Below are 19,734 nucleotides of genomic sequence, written 5' to 3'. Positions count from 1 at the left end.
GACACGTGCCGTCCAGTCAACTGGCTGTGTATCATAACACAGTGAAAAGTTACATCCTGCCGCGTCACACACTGACGACGCCCCGCCATGTATCATATCACCGTGAATGGTGGCTTAAGGTGTCAGGTGTCAGACTTCTAAATCACTGACCAAGCGTTGGTATTTCATGACTTTGGGATGAGAACGTGCTGAAGTTACAGTGTTCTGCAGTTTTGCGTGTTTATTTATTGCATAATCGTGTCGTTTACTGTACAGCTGTCTTTCTTGTAATAAATAAGTTTTCAAATTTTGATTTTTTTTTCTAGAAAAGGGGACCCCCCAGACCTACATGCAGATTTGTTCCCCCCCAGTGTTGAATTCATGGCTACGGCCTTGATTAAAAGACAGAAAAATAAGGGTATTGCCACAATAATGTTTGTGTCAGTGTGCCTAAATTTTGATAAACAATAATTTAATTAGTCTTCCTTTCTTTTTTTGTTCCTAATGTTGAATGGAAAGATTGAATGAATGAGTAACTCCTCTCTTGTGGCAAAGTAGTCCACTCTGAAATCCACTCCAGGTTTTCCCAAAGCCACTGGTCCCACACCAGTAGTAGTCATTTGAAAAGGCACCAGCGGCTTGATGTAGTGGTGGGTACTTGTCTACAACCAGTGAAGTTGTGAGGACACTCTCTCTGCCTGAAACCACACCGCTGGGACTATCACTCACTTCTGCTACATGTGTGCCCTGTGTCATGGAAGCTCAGAGCCTGAAGGACTACTGCTCCGGTGAAAGTGGAAAGCTTTTGTGAGGAAGCTGGTTTCAAAATCTGAAAGTGAGCTGACAGAAGTAAGTAAGCACATGATGTCTGATGTGATTCATGAACTTTTTTTTTTCTTTTACAAAAAAACAGCATGACATTATATCACACAAGGTGCATTTTCCTTACTTTAAAAGCCTGCTTCCTGGAACTTATCTGCGCACTTCTCTGACTGTGACAATGTGCCTACAGTAAGCTGTCACTTTAAATTTACTGTTGGTAGGATACTGTATACAGTAACCATGCAGATGTGCACCTGCTCAAGCTGTGTGCCTGGACACAGGCTATGTAATGTAGAAATTCATGACATTTCAATCCTTATCTTTACTGTACCAGGTAAGCCACATGCAGTCAGGCACAGATCCTTTTTTAATTCTTGAATCATGTTGACAGCCACAAACTCCTTAAGCTGATGAACTCACATATTGTTCTCATGCATTTTGGCTTGTTTCCTACTAGAGTCAGTAATTCATGTGTGTGTGACTGATAAAGCATTTTCTGCTGCATGTGTCTCACAGTTTGTTGCTCCTTCTCATTGTGCTTCAACAACAGAGATTTGCAGCAGGGCAGCATAACAAAGGCCTTTATTACACTCAGCCGGTAGCCATCGAGGAGAGAAAGAGATGGGGCACTCCCCCGTCCGAGAGCAGGGTCCTTGGGGATTTTTTTGATTTGATTTGAGTGGTTGTGTGGAGCTGCCCGGGTGTGAAAGACAAAGAGATTTAAAGAGACAGAGAGCCGGGGTGACACACACTGAAATGTACCCTGAAAAGCACATCTCTGCATCTTTGCTCTCCGGCCCGATGAACCTGCGTTGTCAATATCTGACACAAGGAGTGTCTTTGTCAGGCAGAGTTGGTGAAGCATGTGTGTAAATTGATACAGGCTTATAGGCCTATAAGATCCAAACTCTGTCAGCTCTTTATGTGCAGTTTGCAGGTGTTAATAGATTTTTTTTTGCTCCAAACTTCACCTGCTGTCACAATAAACACTGGTAAGCAACTATAACAGTGAGCAGCTTTTTCATCACACACCCACATAGATGCTGTGTGTGCGTGTGTGTGTGTGTGTGTGTGTGTGTGTGTGTGTGTGTGAAGGAATGCATCAACCGTAAAGTGACTCCCTTGTTATTATGTGACTTGGAGTATTGTGAGCAGTGTATCGGCTTGCTGGTGTAGGGTTGTAGGAGTGGGAACATGACTCTTTGTGGGTGCTGTGATCACTCATGAATAATTGAAGTTTTTTGGTGGAAAGGAAGGGAGGAACACTTTGGGACAGTGTGTGTGTGTGTGTGTGAGAGAGAGAGAGGATTATTGTGCAGGTAAAAGACAGAAATATAAAAGCAAGCACGGAGCAAGCTGTCACTTCGTGCAACTCTAAGTCAGAGGTGTCATATCCATTTACAAACCGAAATGGGAAACTGTCTACGTGTTGGACTCCCTTAGTGCAAGCTGATGTGTTATCAACTCTGCACTCGCTCCTGCAGAAAATGAACAGCTCTCTCTTGTCACTGAGGACATTAAGCAGACAGTTTGAGTCTACAACCTGAGAGTAAAAGTAAAGGATAGGAAGCGTAGGGAGAGATGAGGGGGTGTATCTGCTGGAAATAGATCTGTAGGTTTGACTCATGACCTTACCCACCCCTCAAATTCACCGTAAAGCAAGACGACCCCACCACACACACAGACACGTTCTACCACGCACACGTGCACAGAGCAGCATATATGAGAGCTAAAATAAGATTGAGCTCTTAAAGTTTCCAACACACATACTTGATATTCTGGCTCTGGGGACAGGGTTTTCACCTGAAATGAATGAATGTTTACAAATTGTCGAATCAATGACATCTATTTGACTTAAAAGAAAATTTCAGAGCATACAAGAACATATTTTGACACTTTATGATTCACTTCTCACCCCTTATCTTAGTTGTTTCATTTGAGGGGAGACACTGCATGTGCACTGGACAATTTTGAGATTTTAGTCTATTTTGCGTCAATAAAATGTCTTCTGTCAGAAAGTGGAAAGAAAACGTTTATTTTAAGTTTAACTTACTTTCATTTAATTTTCTTTATTTATACAGGAAAGGAACTAAAAGTAACCTTGTGTGTTACAGTTAAAACTGGCCTGACTCAGTCAAAAACTGGTTTTCAGCAGGTTCCTGTTATGCAACAAAAACACATTACAGTACAGAATCAAGACATAAACAATCAACAGATGCAAAACAACAAAACATCGGCAGCTACATGGACATTGCAGAGTAGCGGACTGAAGTGGAGTGAGTAAAATGGGATTTAAATCAGTGGTTGCAGGTATGTCCTTCCATCAGATAGTGTTAATACGTTTGTCTGAATTGTGTAATCAAGGTTATTGCTTTAATGTAGTGTGGGATCTCGTTCCAGATCTTAGTATAAGTGTGACAAAATGATCTCTGACCATAATTGTTTTTGTAAGGTGGTACAGGAATTAGTGCAGTCATGTGTTGCTGTCTTGTGTTGTTGTTGTTGGAAGTAGAGCAGTAAGTGTAGGATCTGAAAATAGCATTTAATGGCTAGATTATTTGTGTAGTTTTGAAAAGTCAAGGCATTTTGTTACAGTTTGAGAGTGCGGTGCAGTGATGAGTCCAAGGGGGGAGGTTACCATGGATCTTGTAAGCTCTGTTGTATAGTCTTGCTATCGGTTCACTGGTTTCCTTTGTGGTGAGGGACCATATGGGGAGACAGTAGTTCTGGAAATAATGCAAAATGTGCATATTTAAATAGATAATGCCTCATTTGCATATTTAAACATAAAATGTAAAAAACATTGTAGGCTAATACAAAAAAATAATGTCTTAATGTAAGTAATCAACTGGAAAATTCTCCAACCCAGTAGCACAACACCAAACTTAACTTAACTTAAGCTTTATTCCTATCAATATTCTGAAGGTTTTTTACTGAGGGGTTTGTTCATATATTATTCATAGCCTGATTTATATGAGATTTTATTCCTAAAAACATGGCAAAAGTATTTTTTATGGCTGTTGACAGTGTTTGCTGATTTATTGAGTAATTAAAAGAGATATCTAAAATGTCTTCCCTTTAAAACCTTTGAGTTTTAATATGGCAACAAAATGAATGGCAACTTTGTTCAGATATCTGTTCTAGAAATGTATGTAAAAACACATATTTCAACATGCCATTTCTGAAAACTTGTTGTAAGTAATCAACTGGGGGAAGTTTAATGATGATATCTATTAGTCAAAGGTTTTACCCTATTTTTCTGGGACGTCTCTACATTTAAATCTAGACTGAACATTTGCCAGTTCAGTTTGGACATGCAGCACTTTTGCAGAGCAGGTTCTTGAGTTTATTTCTTTTACACACCTTGATGTTAGTACAGCGTCTGTTGACCATCTCAGATAGCCTCACTGCCCCTTTGTAACAACTTTGACCCCTCAGTAACCTTAGTGCCTCAAGGTCCACTCTGTCTCCTTATCAGGTCAAAGACTGAAACAGCACAGGCTGGACAATTAAGATGTTACAACTTCCTCTTCCTTCCTCTGGAGCCTCATGAAAATGTATATTAGGTGTTTTGTAGAGGTAAAAGGATTAGTTAATTAATCTTAATACAGTTTCCAAGCAAAAATGTTCAAATTTTTTTTTGTTCCAGCTTCTCAAATATGAAGATTTGCAGCTTTTTTTTTGGTTATATATAATTATAAATTGACCATCTTTGGCTTTTGAACTGTTGGTTAGACCAATTAAGCAATTTGCAAGTTTTGAACATGGTGATATTCCATGTAGATTATCTTTGACCTGAGTAAAAATGTGATATCTGAAGTATAAAAAATAGAATATCCGAGTCCAGAAAGTGACAGTAAGACGATTATTTAGTCAGATTAATTGTTAGCAGGAATTAAAATTGTAGAGGTGCACCACTACAGATATTTAACATGACCCCTGAGAGTGTGAGTCTGTGAGAAAGGCAGTGAATGACCACCGTTAAGCCCCAGTGAAACACAAAGTTAATTTTATAGAAAGCTTTTCCCATTGTCTAACAATGTATTGCAGAATGACAATATTCATACACAAATTAATGAACATGAATTAAAATGCTTCTTACCATTAGTCCCCTACACTCCTACACTCCTATACTTTAAATGGGTTAAGTTAAGGAGCACTGTTTGACAAAGTATCTGTCCAGCCATCAACATACCAAGACTGTTTACTCTCTGTTCTATTAACTGTTTAACAAGCAATTACAAGCTACTCATTGACTCCTCCATCCCAGCTGACTGGTAGTGAAGGGAGACATGTAGGGAGCAACATAACTGTGTTGCGTGTGCCTTTGCCTTACAGAAAGTCATAACCACTGAGACAGTTGCAGATTAAAAAAAAATAATTGAATCATAGTTAATAATCACTTAGCATTTATGGCAGCTGGTCACTTAAAAACAGAACAACCACAGCATATCTCATTATTCATGTCTAAATAGAGTGCTCTTTGGCATGTGTCAATATGGGCTGACAGATGCTGCTGTCTTTGTGTCTGTGTGTCATAAGAGGGCCTTTGTTACATAAATAGGGGCATGCTGTATATGAGGGGTGATTTGTGCCATGAATACTAAACAGCCCCATAAAGATGAATTGTGCACTCTTTGAAATAAAGGTGCTAACTAGACACATAAGGGTCTTTAGCTTCTCCCCTTTGGAGGAAACCCTTTTGGTTCCTGGTAGTATCTTTTATAAACATTACACCTGGAACCTTTTCAAAGGGTTCAACCTAGAACCATCTGTGTATGGTTCCATCCAAGCCCCACTATGAGAGGTTTTACAGAGTACCTCTCAATGGTGAAATGGTCCCACCCAGAACCTTCTTTGCAAGTTTTATCCAGGACAGTTCAACCTTTTAAGGGTTCTAACGAGAGCCCACCAAGGGGACTGAAAACCCTTTTATATTCCAAGGGTTTCATCTAGAACACACCCAGAGGACTCTAAAATAGTAACTGATTATATTACCCATAGACCTCTCTCCCACTAATGGTGGTTTTAATCTGGGGCTAAGGGAGCCACATCCAGCAACTCTGGATTTAATTGTTGTCCTAAAGATCCGGGGCTGATGTGATCCACTGCAACCTACAACACTTAGTTATGTTTTTATGAGGTAGAGATTTTTTGAAATCACCACTACCATTTCTGCAGACCATGTGGTACTGAATGCCATGAAATGATGGTAAACATATTAGCCATGGCAGAACACAAGTTAAATGAATTGATTAAGAGTATTCCAGATACAGCTACATTGAAATATACCATTTGAAACATGGGTAAACATTTTAATTATCTGAGATTGAGGATCTCTTAACACCAATGCTCTCAACAATCTTTGAAAAACTCTATCTTCAAAAAGGGTTCCTCTGAAGCAAATGGTTCTTGGTAAAACCTTGGTCCTTCCGGAAGGAACCCTTTGGAGCCCTTATTTATAAGTTAGTGGTGTTCATGAGAAGAGTCCACATGAATGCTCTCCTGTTATGGTATTCCGAAATGCGTATAAGTGAAAGCTTTCTGAGAGCTCAGAGTTCAAGAGTTTGATTCATGAACTTCCTTGTGAGAAAGATGAGCTCACAAGCTCCATTTGAATACAGTGCCCAACCACCAGTGCTCAGCACTGAAGTTACGCTCAGCGCTCAGGTGTGCTGCCAGTGTTAGTAGCATGGCGTTTGTTGTGCGCTGTAAATATGTGTTGCAAAGCATTACAAAATATATATTAAAAAATATGCTTTGGTGGACATGGCCCCTTTTACAACTTGGGTCTTTTACTCATAGTTTTGGCTGTAACTTCCATCAGTTATGATAACATTGCACCAACCATGTTGGATGCTGAGATCTGGAAGTGTGGAGAAATTGCTAAAGTATGATGAGGCCAATAAATGAGCAGTCAGGCAAACGCACAAATGACCAACAAGCCTACACTTTAGCAGACAGTTAAGGGCCAAGGTTACATTTAGAATAACACTATAGCTGTGTAAATAAATTATAGCTACATTGTTCTTGGATTTGTTAAGCTGTTTCTAAAAAAGGTACTTCCGTGCTAACTTTAAGAACTGGACATCTCATCCATAGGACTGGGCAATTTATTTAATAGTCAGTACAGTTTACTTAAATACCTACTCAACTGTCTTGCACAGACCTAAAATATATCATCATTATGTTTTAGTCTTGAAAAAAAAATCAAAGTTTATATTTTTGGCCATATTGTCCAGCCCTACATCCGTCTCATATCTTTGCTTCTTATTAAAAAGAATTCAATTGCAGCACCAAAGGCCTGCTGTCAGGTGTTATTATGATAATATCTGAAAGACTCAAAAGTACCCCACAGTCAAAGGGTGCAATAGATACTGCCACTAATTATTAAGATAAGAACTAGAATCTGCTGTATTAGCACTGAATCAACTTCCACAGCCTGTATTAACCTTAAATGATTGCTGTCAGATAATATGTGTGTCTTACGTGCAGGGCAGACAGGGAAAGCGGAAGTAATAAAATGCTGCATCCACATGTTTCAGATTGTATTACTTCTGTTTGATTCTAATATCTACTACAACAAAACATCTAACTTGGGGGCATCCTCGACCTACTTCCTGCCAGGCCCTGAGATGAAGTGGCTCATCAGGCAGTCTGACAGTGAAATATTCATTTTTTAAGTTGCCTTCTCTCCCAGTGGCCTGAGAGACAGGAAAGAGCAGACTGTATTCCCCTGAGCTTTGGGCCTTCAAATGAGAAGGCTACTCGTGTTACACATGATGGGCAGAGTCATTTTACTGACTCACTTTACATACACTGACACACTCTTGGTTTGTACTGGTTTAGTTTATAAACCATATGTTAACCACATTTTATTAACCTGTTGTTATTATTAAAGGAGTAGTTTGACATTTTTTCAAACAATGTCATTCGCTTTTTGTCAAAAGTTAGATGACAAGATAAATACCACTCTGTTTGTGAGGCAAATATGAACAAAATCCATGTACCAGCAACTCTAAAGCTCACTAACAAACACTTTATATCTTGTTTGTTTAATCTGTACAAAACCAGTCTTCGGTGGTTGCCTGGCAACCTCACAAAAACGACGAGACCCCAGGCCGCCACTGCTCCCAGCCAAGAAATAGTCCAGCAAATAACACTTCAGGTTTTGTACTAATTAAGCAAATAAGAATTGTTTTGTAGTTAGTGAACTTTTGGGTTTCTTGTAGGTGAATATTGTGACCGTATGACTAGTCTGACTGACTGAAATAGACTGTAGTTATAAGCCTGCCATTGGCCCACCCATGTAGGCTGACATTTTCATTGCCTTCCGCTATCTGTGATAGAAATAGAAATCTCCATTTCTACGGGAAACAACATCAACCTCCAAGCTAACAACCTACACGCTGACAATGGCAAATTTTGACGAAGATCCTAGATTGAAAAATAAGGCATTGCTTCTTTGTAGCTGAGGTGAATTCTTGAAAAGAGCTACACTGTATAAAACAACTGGTGAACGCACCTCAGAAAAGCCCAGACTCCGTCTTGTGGGACTCTCATGCCCTGTATTGCGTTTTCTGACACAGCCAGTCGGAGTTGATTCGCCACATCTTTAACTGAGGCAGCAGCATGTGCCATTGACAATAACTTCACTAATGTACCAATGTGTTCCACTTTACACGAGCCTCTGTTATATTGTTGTAATTATGTTCTGCTAGAGCCACATACAGCCAGCAAATTGTCTGTGGTTTTAACGGGTCCAATGAGCTCCTCCAGAGCTTAAGTATAGTCACACCTCTCCTCTAGGGTGATTATCAAATTATCTTTAAGCTTTGTTATCACTAAAAGTTGAATCACATTGTTGACATACGGAGCCATTTTAATGGCAGTACTCACCTCCCCATGTGCATGTGCTCCATCAAAACAAGTTCACCCCCAACTCTATTTTGCAAGGACGCCGTCACTGCATCCAGGGCTTAGTATAGCCCAAGACCATTGTGATTGGTTTAAAGAAATAGAAACAAGTCAGAGCATTTTTCCCCTCTATAGCAGAGTGATAATGCATACTTCCAGACCTTTCTCCACAGCGCTGACATGTACAGCGCTGTGGAGAAAGGTCTGGCTACGTGAGACAACCTTATGGCAGGACAAGGCCAACTGCTTCTCCCTGTTTTCACTATGCTATGCTGAGCTGATGAGCTACTAGACATCTGGCTTCATTTTTTAACAGTCATTTCCCAAAATGTTGGTAATGTTGGACAATCACACTTGGCTACTGCAAACTTAATGTAATAGGCTATGTAGTAATTCCATTGGTAGAATTTAATTATCTCCAATTTTGCTTGTTATGTTAGTGACAGTATTCCAAAAACAAAAAGACCAATGCAGTATGAATGAGATGTTAACTTAAGATTCACTAGCAGTATAGACACTGTCTGATCTCTGATCGTATTTGCTGTGTAATTCTGTAAAGCTAACTGGCTTGCACATTCTGGTAAACTTCTTCTTGCCATGTGACTACAGCGTCTATGGTGGATTTATGTAATCTAGTTGTATCAAGACCTGATGTGTCATTAAGCTGCTCAAACAGTGTCTCCAGTCATCTACCTCTGCTCGGCTCCTACCTCTAATTTGGACTCTGTTATGAAAACAAACAGTAATTTAGAAACATTATTCTGTAATTAAGCAGTAAGCCACAAGGGGCCATGCTGTTTGGTGAGTTTAGAGCAGCTAAGAGGCGTTGCAGGCACAAGGTGAGGCAGAGTTTAATGAATATGAAGAAAAGCTTCAGATGATTTTCTGTGCTTATGACATGAAGGCAACAAACCTTTCAAACCTTACACACTGCAAATGTTGTATAGTAGAAAATTATGGTATTAGGTCAAAGCTGTATTTGCTTCTCTCCCAAAGCACCAGCGAGCGCTGATTATAGCATAAGCAGAATTATCTGCTCTAAGACAGTCCTAAGGTCTTTTCTCCTTTTCTTTGTTGCTGTTTTTCTTTTAGCACATTCATTATTGTGTTTCTCCATGTCTTGTTGTGAAGGCAAATCTTTTAACCTCTATGTTTTGTTGTAGTTTTTGCAGGATGTTTGTGTTTCTTTTTTATTTCTTGGAACTTCCTGCACCCTCTAACCTTGCACTAACCAGAGTACAACTTAATATATAAGCAATAATACTAAAATATTACTCTTGTTAAAAAAAACAGATATTAAACATTTCCTTTTTAATCTAGAACTACAGCAAGAAGCTTCTCTGCATTATGAAGCAAGCTGGAACTAAAATACATTACAGTTGTCCATGTTGATTGAATTCTCACACACTTTTTCCTATTTTTTTTCCTTTCTATTGTTTTTTTTTTACTATTTTTATTTATTTTCCTTCCTATTCTCTATTCTGATTATTTTTTTTTCAATTTTTTATTTCATTATTTCTTTTTTCCTTTTTTATCTTTTTTCTTTTTATTTCTGCTAAACTTTTTATTATTATTTCGCTTTTCTATTTTTTTCTTTCTTTTTAAATGTTCTTCCTTTAAAAAAATATACCATAGACCCACTTTTGTCTTTTTTTCCAGGGACAGGAGATCTTTAGGGGGGATAGCAGGTCAGTTTAGAGTTTATAAGGGCTTAGAACATTCTGATGGAAGTATATGATGCTAAATTATGTTTTGTAAGATGTTACAGCATTTTTGGGGGGTTGATACCATTTGTTCCATAGATTTGGTACATTTTTAACCACTCAAAAACTAATAAAGTAGTCAAAAATGCCTCCAAAATATCACAGTAAGACACCAAGAACTTGAATAACACCAGAGAAAAATCCATGGTGTGATTTAGTATCAAAAACTTTTAACATTTTGAAATTTCATTAAGAATTGCATTTATTTTTGGCGATTGGATGGCGAGCACTTCTGTTCTTAGCACGGCTTATAAACCTTTTTATTGTCAATATACATATAAAAGCCATACATCCTCTGATCGCCTCAGGTCTGGAGTTTGTAGTTGTGAAGTTTCATGCAGCTCTGATTATCCTGAAGGTCATAATAGCTCATGATATACAGCAATGTCTGTTTCAAACAATGGTTAACCCATGACAATGAAAAGGCCACTATGGGGGTTACTCAGCACCATGACAGATACATGTTTGTACTGCATGCAAAAAACCACATGGTTTTTGCCCCAAACTGTATGAGATTACCATAAAGTGTCTATACATGGGAGACTTGTGGGTACCCTTGGGACCCATTTTCAGTCAGATATCTTGAGGTGAGAGGTCATGGGATCCCTGTGAAATTGGCCATGCATGTTTTTTCCTTGCCAAAATTTAGCCCAACTTTTGAGCCTTACTTTACCCCCTAGCTTCAAAACTCAGCCTGCTATAGTCTCTGAAAGATAGTAATGTTGGCAGAGATCACTGACAGTCCTTTGGCTCTCTTATGGTTAAGAGAGAGACTAAACCCAGCTCAGATAAAGCAGTTGAATTCTCAGTTACACAGACTTTTACCATGGCTCTCAGTTTTTCTAAGGGGGGTAGATTTTTAAGATGTGTTATGCTCTGCAGGTTATTCCAAGTTCAGGAGGCAAAGTAAGAGAAGGCTTTCCCCCTCATATCAACAGGATGAGTGGGTCTCTGTCCATAAACACCACAGACATTACAGGCTTCTGTGATTTAAAAAGAGGTGGTGGCAAGGTCACAGGAAAGTACTTTCACCTCAGAGATAGTTGACCCGTGTGCTCTATGTGTTCGACCAGACAGTCACCTCTCCTCGGGTCAGCTGGCACCAGACCCCAATAACTGTCCCAGAGGCTCCGAGCCTCTTCAGATCTATACAGCTTCTGAGTGTGTGTGTGTGTGTGTGTGTGTGTGTGAGAGAGAATGTGTTTATAGTGGGAAGCAGTAAATCACAGAAAGACAGACAAGCAACAGGTGGGGAAACACTAAGCAGTGAAACTGGCAGTAGGGGAGGTAGGAATGAAAAGTGATCAGGAGGAAGTGGTGGAAAATCGGGAATCCGGGAATAATGATGAGGAGAAACAAGAGGAAGATGAATGAGAACACATGGAGAGAGATACAGAAATTCAAAGGGGCCAAAAAGGTGGACAAAGAGAGCTGGATAGAGGGATGGGAAATGGTAGGACGATAGATAAGGAGGATCTGAGAGTGTTTTCATGGTGCAGTTGTAAAGACAGCAAAGAGTCAAATAGGCCGAAATAACTACAAGCTGTCTTCATTTAATTCAATGACATGTTGAAGAGATCTGAACTATATATACTCTATGGTGAGGGGTGGAAGAGCAGGTAATGCTGCTACCACAAGAAGGAATTTCAAAATAAAAGCAAAACATGGACGAAGAAAAACTGCACAAACCAATGATTAAAACACTTGTCTTGTGCTGCAAACCAACAAGATACAAATGACTGAATAACTGCAGATGGATTTCTGACTCAGCATAATCGCACAAACTGTGGAGTCACAATATTAATTTCAGCTGCAGTAGAGGGAAAGTTTTTTTGTAATTTCCTCTATACTTTGGTTACATAACTCTGGAGATGTGTCTCCCATGTTGCATAGTTAATCTTCTTTGCACATAACTTAATAATAAAGTCCTGACACCACATTTTCTTGAGCTCCTGTTGTAGTTAAAGTTAAGGGATAGTTTGTATCATGAAAGCATGGGTTGCACGTGTAAATGAACTGTAGTAAAATTCCAGATTGCCCTGCTCATCTCTCGAATCAATTCCCATACAGAGAGATTGTACTTCCACATTTCCGTATGCCTGCCACCACAGACTCAAAGAGTATAGAAGCAGATAGAGAGACCTGCCTCTCTGTCTCTTTCTCAAATGCAAACCAAACTCCAATCAAATGGTAAGAGTTGGCAGTATTAATCAAATATAAACCAAGTTTGTGTTAATGCGTTGCCTATTTCTTGCCTCAAATGTTTAACTGTAACTGTAATTCAAGGAGTGTTTGTTACCAGCTGGCTGCCATATTGTTTCCTGTGGAAAAACAGCTAACCTCGCATTATGCTGCGTTCGTTTTGTACTCGGAGGTCGGAAGTCGGAAGTGGGAATGGCATCACCTCTGAGTTGACAACAGTTTTTGCATTCTAGTTGACAATGGTGAACAAGTCGGAAAAAAACATGGACGCCCTTACCGTTCTACCGTTGGGCTCGCCGTAGCCACTGTTAGCAATATCAGTTGATAACAATGCTCTATGTGGTATTTTGCACATACAGACAGCATAGCAACATGCCCATGGATAAAAATTGAACAGTACTATGGGTATGGCTGACCTAATGTAAAACAAATAAGATAAAATTGCTATAAACAGCACTTTAGCAGAGTGTTTACTCACTATGTATGTGACCAGCAACCATCTTAAATACATAAGTTGGGGTTGATGTGGTTGCTGCGAGTTTCCAAGTTGGAAATCCGATCTCAGGATGTGTTTGAGTTTAAACTTCCGACTGGGAACTGGGAATTTCCGACCTCTGAGTGCAAAATAAACGCACCATTATGTTACCCACCAGGAGGAGTGTTTATTGGTGATAGAGTGCATTCTGGTAGTTGTAGGTTTTCTACCTCTTGAGCAAAAGCGAATGCCACAGTCCTTTTTCTCTGTTTTCTTTGGTCATGTTTCAACAATTTCATAACTGTTTAGATCTTTTTACTGCAGATAGCTTGTTTTATTTATATCTTTCCAGCAGTGAAACACATCTTTGATACATGCAGAGATAGTCAATCATAGTTAGTAGCACATTTAACATGCAGGTTTTAGTAAACGCTACAAGAGAATCCTCAATTTATGACAACTTTCAGCAATTTTCCATCATAGTGACTCATTTAAATTAAATTACTTTTCGGAGTCAATCGATTCCTGTAAAGTGTTTGGACAACATGGCTAATGTCTCTTCTCCTCCATAGGTTATCCAGTTGTTCTCCTTCCTGCGTCCCTCCTCCTCTCACCATGAGCTCCTGGGTGTTGAACAGGAAAGGAGAGCCACAGTACCGCCGGCACTTCCTGACGGACAACAGCACCTATCATGGTGAATATCCCACACACACAAACACTCATTCTTATACTTACATCTTTGTGAGGACCCTCATTGACATAATGTATTCTCTAGCCTCTTACCCTAACCTAAACCATCACAACTAAATACCTAACCTAATTCTAACCTGAACCCTAAAACCAAGCCTTAACCCTCGAACAGACCTTTGAAAAAGTGAGGACCGGCCAAAATGTCCTCACTTTGCAAAAATGTCCTCACTATGTTGCTAAAATACATCTCTTGGTCCTCACTTTGTAGCATGTACAATTACACACAGACACACACAACAGATTAATAGAAAGGACAGAATATTATGAACAGTACATTGTCTCTCTGATAGCTGTATGTCATGGGAATGAACAGTAGAGGGAGACTTATCTCCACTGTTGGGCCTCAAGTATTCAGCCTTTTATATTGTAGACAGCACAGCCAAGATTCAGTCGTGTGACATAAATAAAACCTAATCACTGTTTACTGGAACACAAAACCTGCTGCAAGCCACTGACTCATTGTGAGACAGCAAAGAAGAACTGCCCAGAGCTTCATTTGCACAGGATAGCATGAAACCATCTGTGTACTAATAGGCTGCAACACCTGATTTGTAGTGCTATATGTTTCTACTCATGCATGATTCATACATATTAATACTCACACAGTGGAGTCAAATATATCAAACAGAGACACTCAACACTCCTCTTTTCTTTTTCTCTGATATTTTTATGATTCAGCATGTATGAGAGGATGTTTTATTTAGCTTAATATCTGCATGGGTCAGCTTGAATACCCCAACACATATATGCATACCTGTTTATGCGAGTATGTTGTATCAGATATGATTTAATAAACTAGAGCAAATACTGCATTTTTCATTCTCCCTAAAGCTGACTTTAAAGCAGACATCAATCTGATTATGATTTATGAGTTTCGAGGCAGTCAGGCTGCACGCTGACAGATCCGCCAGACAAATCCATAACAAATCTCTGATCTCTGTCTGCGTCCGTGGCTGTCACACCTACAGCAGACAGGCCACTTAAAGCCTCACCTTGACTTACTACAGCCCACATCCACATCCCACCCCTGCAGACCGTGTGTTATATACCGTACAAGTGTGTTCTTTCTGCTTGTCAGCGAACTGTAGTAGAAAACAGGCTTGACTGCTTCAGTACTCTGCTGTGGATGATGGATTGATTGATGGACAGAATGCACACAAGTGTCTCTTTCACCTCCGGTCAGGCTGAGAAATAAGGATTTTACCACATTTATAGGAATTTCACAGATTATCTCCCTTTGTAAATATGTTTCTCCAAGCCAAAGTGACTCTTCTTCCAGACCTTGTGGGTAATTAATGTTGTTCAAGTGAAAAATGAATAGCTCACTGAGCATGAAACGCAAATACATTTTCATACATTCCCCGGAAAAGCCAGCTTGCACCACCCCTCCACCTCCTCCAATCCATTTCTTGCAAGATAACATATTCTGATACTAATCTTGTCGCTTAAAGTTATTATGTTGAAGCTGCTGTTAAGTTTTTAAGAGGGATAAAGGGAGGAGAATCAGAACAAAAAGTCTAAGTATTGTTGTGTCTTAACTAAACTTCAGATCCTGTTGATCTCTGTCTGTAATCACCCCCTCATGTCCTTGACAGTTTGCCCTTTCCTGTCAGTCTGAACCATTCTGAAAACAAATGCTTCTGTCTTTTCTTTCCTGGATTATTTTCCACATGACTTTGCTTTGCTCTGCCTCCATTTCCCTTCCTCCCACTTATTTCCAGTCTTTTGTGAAAGACAGAGTGGCTGATGGTTTTCATTTGGCCATGGTACATAAATCAGTGTGAGAAGGGTGTGTGAGGGGAGGAGGGAGGGGGACTGTGTGTGATCAGGCAGGTGTGGAAGAAAAAAGGTTTACAACTTAAATCAAAGTATGCAATCACTGGAAAACCTTGTGTACCTGCTAATGCATGGCGTGCACGAGGACAAGACGTGCAGCGTTGAACTTGGTGGGACACACTGGTGGTCAGACATGTCTTTTGGTTCCTGCAGACAGCACTAATCGATTTGGTAACCTCTGGCTCTGTCTCACAGTGTCTGAACACAATTGTGTGCGGGCATGTGTGTGTTTGCTGTGTGTGTGTGTGTGTGTGTGTGCGTGCGTGTGTGTGTGTGCTTGGTCACTCCATAATTGTCTCCTGCAAACCTAAATTAAATGGCTTTAATGTGGACCAATGAGCAAGACTAATCTGGGAACTCTAGATTGACCAAACGTTCATTAGGGAATTGACTCAACACACACACACACACACACACACACACACACACACACAATTGAAAAGCATATAATGCATGTTTACACATACTGTAACTTGCTCTCAGAGCCCCTGTGTGCGCGCACTGTTGGCGCATCCCTCATGTTTCATGAAGCCTGTTTCCTGCTTCATCTCTGAGGAGCCATTCACACCTAAAAGGAGACACACACGGAGAGCGTTAAGTGGGTCACAGCGCTGGCATCCCTGCGCAATGGTGACTGTGTCTCTCCAGATACAAACCGAGGAATAACGTTAGGTGCGCAAAAACAAACGGATGTGACAGGAGCTGTTTGGTGGGGAATTCAAACTGTCTCCAAACACCAGACTGTCAGGCAAAGCTGATGAAATGTCCACAATGTCCAACTCTGCCAGCTGAGCCACTGTTCTGTGCGCTATCATTCACTCTTGCTCACTCCACGCCAGTGTTAAGCTCTTGCTTATTAACAACTACTCTCCGTCGGTCCAACGAGCGTGTGAGAAATCGGCTTATCGTTTTTGCCTCTGTGTTGTGCCTGTTGAGAGGAGAGGATGTGCGCGCAGCAGCAGCGGCTGTGGATGTGAGAGCTTTGATGGTTTGTGAAGCCACTCCGCAGACCGTGCCGGGAGAGGCACATACTGAGGTGCAGTTTGTTTCCGGGCTCGTTTTTTTTTTTTGGACACAAAAGTGACACTTCATCATCATGGCGCGTTCCGTGTGAACGTCCAATCATCATGGAGAAATGGACTAGTCAGACATGTTTTGATGGTTTTTCGAACCGCCACAATTAGGAAATAAAAACATGATGTCCAAAACGCATGGAGGGACCTTGTGAGAACTCCAGTCCTAAATGGCAGAACTTGAAGTTTGCAGAAATCTCAGTCTGGAGAAGGGTGAGTGATCATTTATCAAGCTTTCTGGTTATTTTATCTCTCAGTCTCATATAGAGAGGAACAGTCTGTGTGGTGCACGCATTCCTTTGGATGTCTAAAGCCAACATTGCTAGAAGCCCATGCGTAATTTCTCCATTGCGCTTGTTGTGGTGAAGAAATGTCATCACCCTCGCTTCTACAAGCACTGAGAAAGGAATCTTAATTGAAGGCTGCCAATTTAGGCGAGGGAATATTTGTGCAATAATAATGTCTGTCAGAATTGTGGGTGCAAAACATTAGAATTAATTACAAGCAGTCACTCTGTCGATTGTTTCTATGGGGATTTTTAAACTGATGTCAGATTTTTTGAATTCATATGAGAGCTCTTGATTAAAGGCAGCAGTGGGGCAGCAGAAACTGTCCCCGGTGCTGAAAATGGCCCTTTGCTTTTGTCACTAGGGGGCAGAAAAACCTCTTAATTTATTAACTTGACAAGACTTGCTCTGCTCTCGTCCATACAGCAACACATAGGTGTGAATGTGTCACATGCTTTCACAATCCTGCATCCTCCATACTGTTCACAGAAATCCATGAGAAGTTTATGGCTTCTGTCACTGCAGTGCCTTGGTGTAAAGATGCCAGAGAAACTGACAGACCACATAGCATTACCACATGCCAGAGGTGGATTGTTTTGCCAATGGCTTCAGCAGAAACAGGAGCCCCTTGAAACCCAGACGGGGAGCGCTGAGCGCTACACGCAGTGACAGAGCTTTGGGTTGAGCTTTGATGGCAAAATTGAAGTCCCAGCAGTCCCCGGGCTATTAGAGCGACCCCTTTGCTCTCTCCCGTACGCTGTCAAAAATATGGCGCATCCCTGGCACTTAGAAAGCAGGATGTGTCAAGCTGTCAGTCCTCACCCCTGCAGCGCATGTTTTTCTTTCATTGGGGTGTGAGAGTGTGGCCCCTGTTTTCCTCAATGGCCAAGAGGGCTTCCTCCTCATTCATTTTGTCAACACTTGTGCTGAGAAGACTTGCATGGCACCACGCCACCCTCGCTGAGAGAGGAGAAGAGAGAAAATGATGCAAGGAGAAGGGTTTGGAGGCGCATGCATGGCTGCTAATCTCCTCCACATGGAGGAAATGGCTTTTCCATGTAAAATGTGTTTTTCCTCATGTGTCTCTCCTGTGCTGATGATGATGAATCTCAGCATGCTCCCCCCTGTTTTGTCTCTGCCTCTTCCTTTTTGTCGCTCCAGGGCAGAGAAACAGCTAACAGACGCCAGGGGATGAACACACTCTCATCCTCTCAGCTCTTTCCCTCTTTTTAAACACCAATTCTTATTTTCAGCCCCCTCTGTTAAATACTTCATCACTGGTACCAACTGAAATGTGTCTGTGAACATGAGTATTGAAAGCTGTCAAATACCAAACGCAGGCACGTCGGATCAAGTCGTTCCTGATTTAAATCTCATGTCAAACTTTGTCAAATTTGTCAGAATAAGTTCTCCTCTCCTCTCCTCTCCTCTCCTCTCCTCCTTGGTATCATTTTGATACTGCTACTGAAACTGTATTGTGTTGACATTTTGAAACAACACCTAGCCCTACCTCCCCTCTCCTTCCTCTTTTTCACATGTTGTATCCAGTTTTGCCAAATAATTGTGTCACATTTAACACTATTAAGTAACCAGCTTCACACCTCTGACATCCAGGGAGCTACTGACATCCATCTTTGCCCTTCCCACGTGATCCTGAAGCACCATAATTTGCATTTACATAGAATTTCACTGATAATGAGTCTATCTGGCTGCATGTTGACTTAGCCGCTGGCACATCACATTTGGTCTTGAATCAAGCATATTGGATGTGAGTGTGAAACATCAGCTTTTGAGACCTTCTGGGAGGCTATCATCTGTCTGAAGCTGCAGCTCTGTACCTGTGTCTGGGTGAGAAATAGAAAGCAAATTATCCTTAACCACGGGCTTTTATTTCATTTGCCTCCATCCCCTCAGCAGTTAATACCTAGAGGCTCGGTCCTTTTAGTCACGTTAGACAACACTTTTAGGCTTCCGGTGTGTCCTGAAATGAGGCACCAGGACAGCGGCAATAGTGCAGCTTCACTCCAACATGTGAAGCAGTTGAGATCAGACAGTTTTGCATGGCAGTCTGGCTCTGCTGCCAAATATACTGCATCTCAATCTACCCACAGTCATCCAGCCTGGCTTAGGGAGGAGGAAAGAAGAAGCTTTAACATTGCAGGAACATCAATACATACCCTGTAACAACCCCCGCCCCCCCAACACACTCACACACACACATACTCCTTTGATGTTGTTGCTGAACTCCTCCACTCGGGGAGCCCCCTGTAGCATCTTTGGTGAATGCATTATCATGCTGCAGTTGTTGTTTTTTTTTTTTTCCTGTTCCGGTGCCGCTCTACACTCTGCACCCCGGGGGGACCTGGGAATCCATTTGTAGTACTGGCGGTTGGAGCACTGCCTTGAGCACTCTTAATTAGGCGAAGTGAGTGAGTTTTCCCTCTTTTTGCTCATCATTTCCCTGTGTTTCCTCACCTTTTATGTCCCTAATAAGAGGGTTAACCCAAATATTTTTGACTTCTTCCATGCAGGTTTTGTGTAATTAGTTTGCTTTAAAAGGTATTTACATGTCAGCTTGTCCCCTTCGGTGTGAATAGTCTAGACCCACCCAGCATTTGTAGAATGCGAGG

The 19,734-nt window shown here is 40.9% G+C and overlaps 1 protein-coding gene across 3 annotated transcripts in view; it reads left to right on the top strand.

The window, feature by feature from the left end:
- The first annotated feature begins 639 nt into the window (after window positions 1-639).
- The window catches only part of plch1 (phospholipase C, eta 1), a 97,096-nt gene continuing 78,001 nt past the window's right edge, over window positions 640-19,734 (top strand). For 2 of the 3 annotated variants that reach the window (XM_049576860.1, XM_049576858.1), the window contains exons 1-2: window positions 640-828; window positions 13,731-13,852. In XM_049576860.1, the coding sequence (XP_049432817.1) occupies window positions 13,774-13,852 (79 nt within the window). In that variant the 5' untranslated portion in view covers window positions 640-828; window positions 13,731-13,773. Of the gene's footprint in view, window positions 829-13,730; window positions 13,853-16,581; window positions 17,031-19,734 lie in introns of those variants that run through there. The other variant, XM_049576859.1, reaches the window with a different exon arrangement.

The sequence above is a fragment of the Epinephelus fuscoguttatus genome, linkage group LG5, assembly GCF_011397635.1.
Source record: "Epinephelus fuscoguttatus linkage group LG5, E.fuscoguttatus.final_Chr_v1".
NCBI classification, from domain to species: Eukaryota; Metazoa; Chordata; class Actinopteri; order Perciformes; family Serranidae; genus Epinephelus; species Epinephelus fuscoguttatus.
Note: the sequence above shows the minus strand (reverse complement) of the source record. Positions and strands in the feature narration are given on the sequence as shown.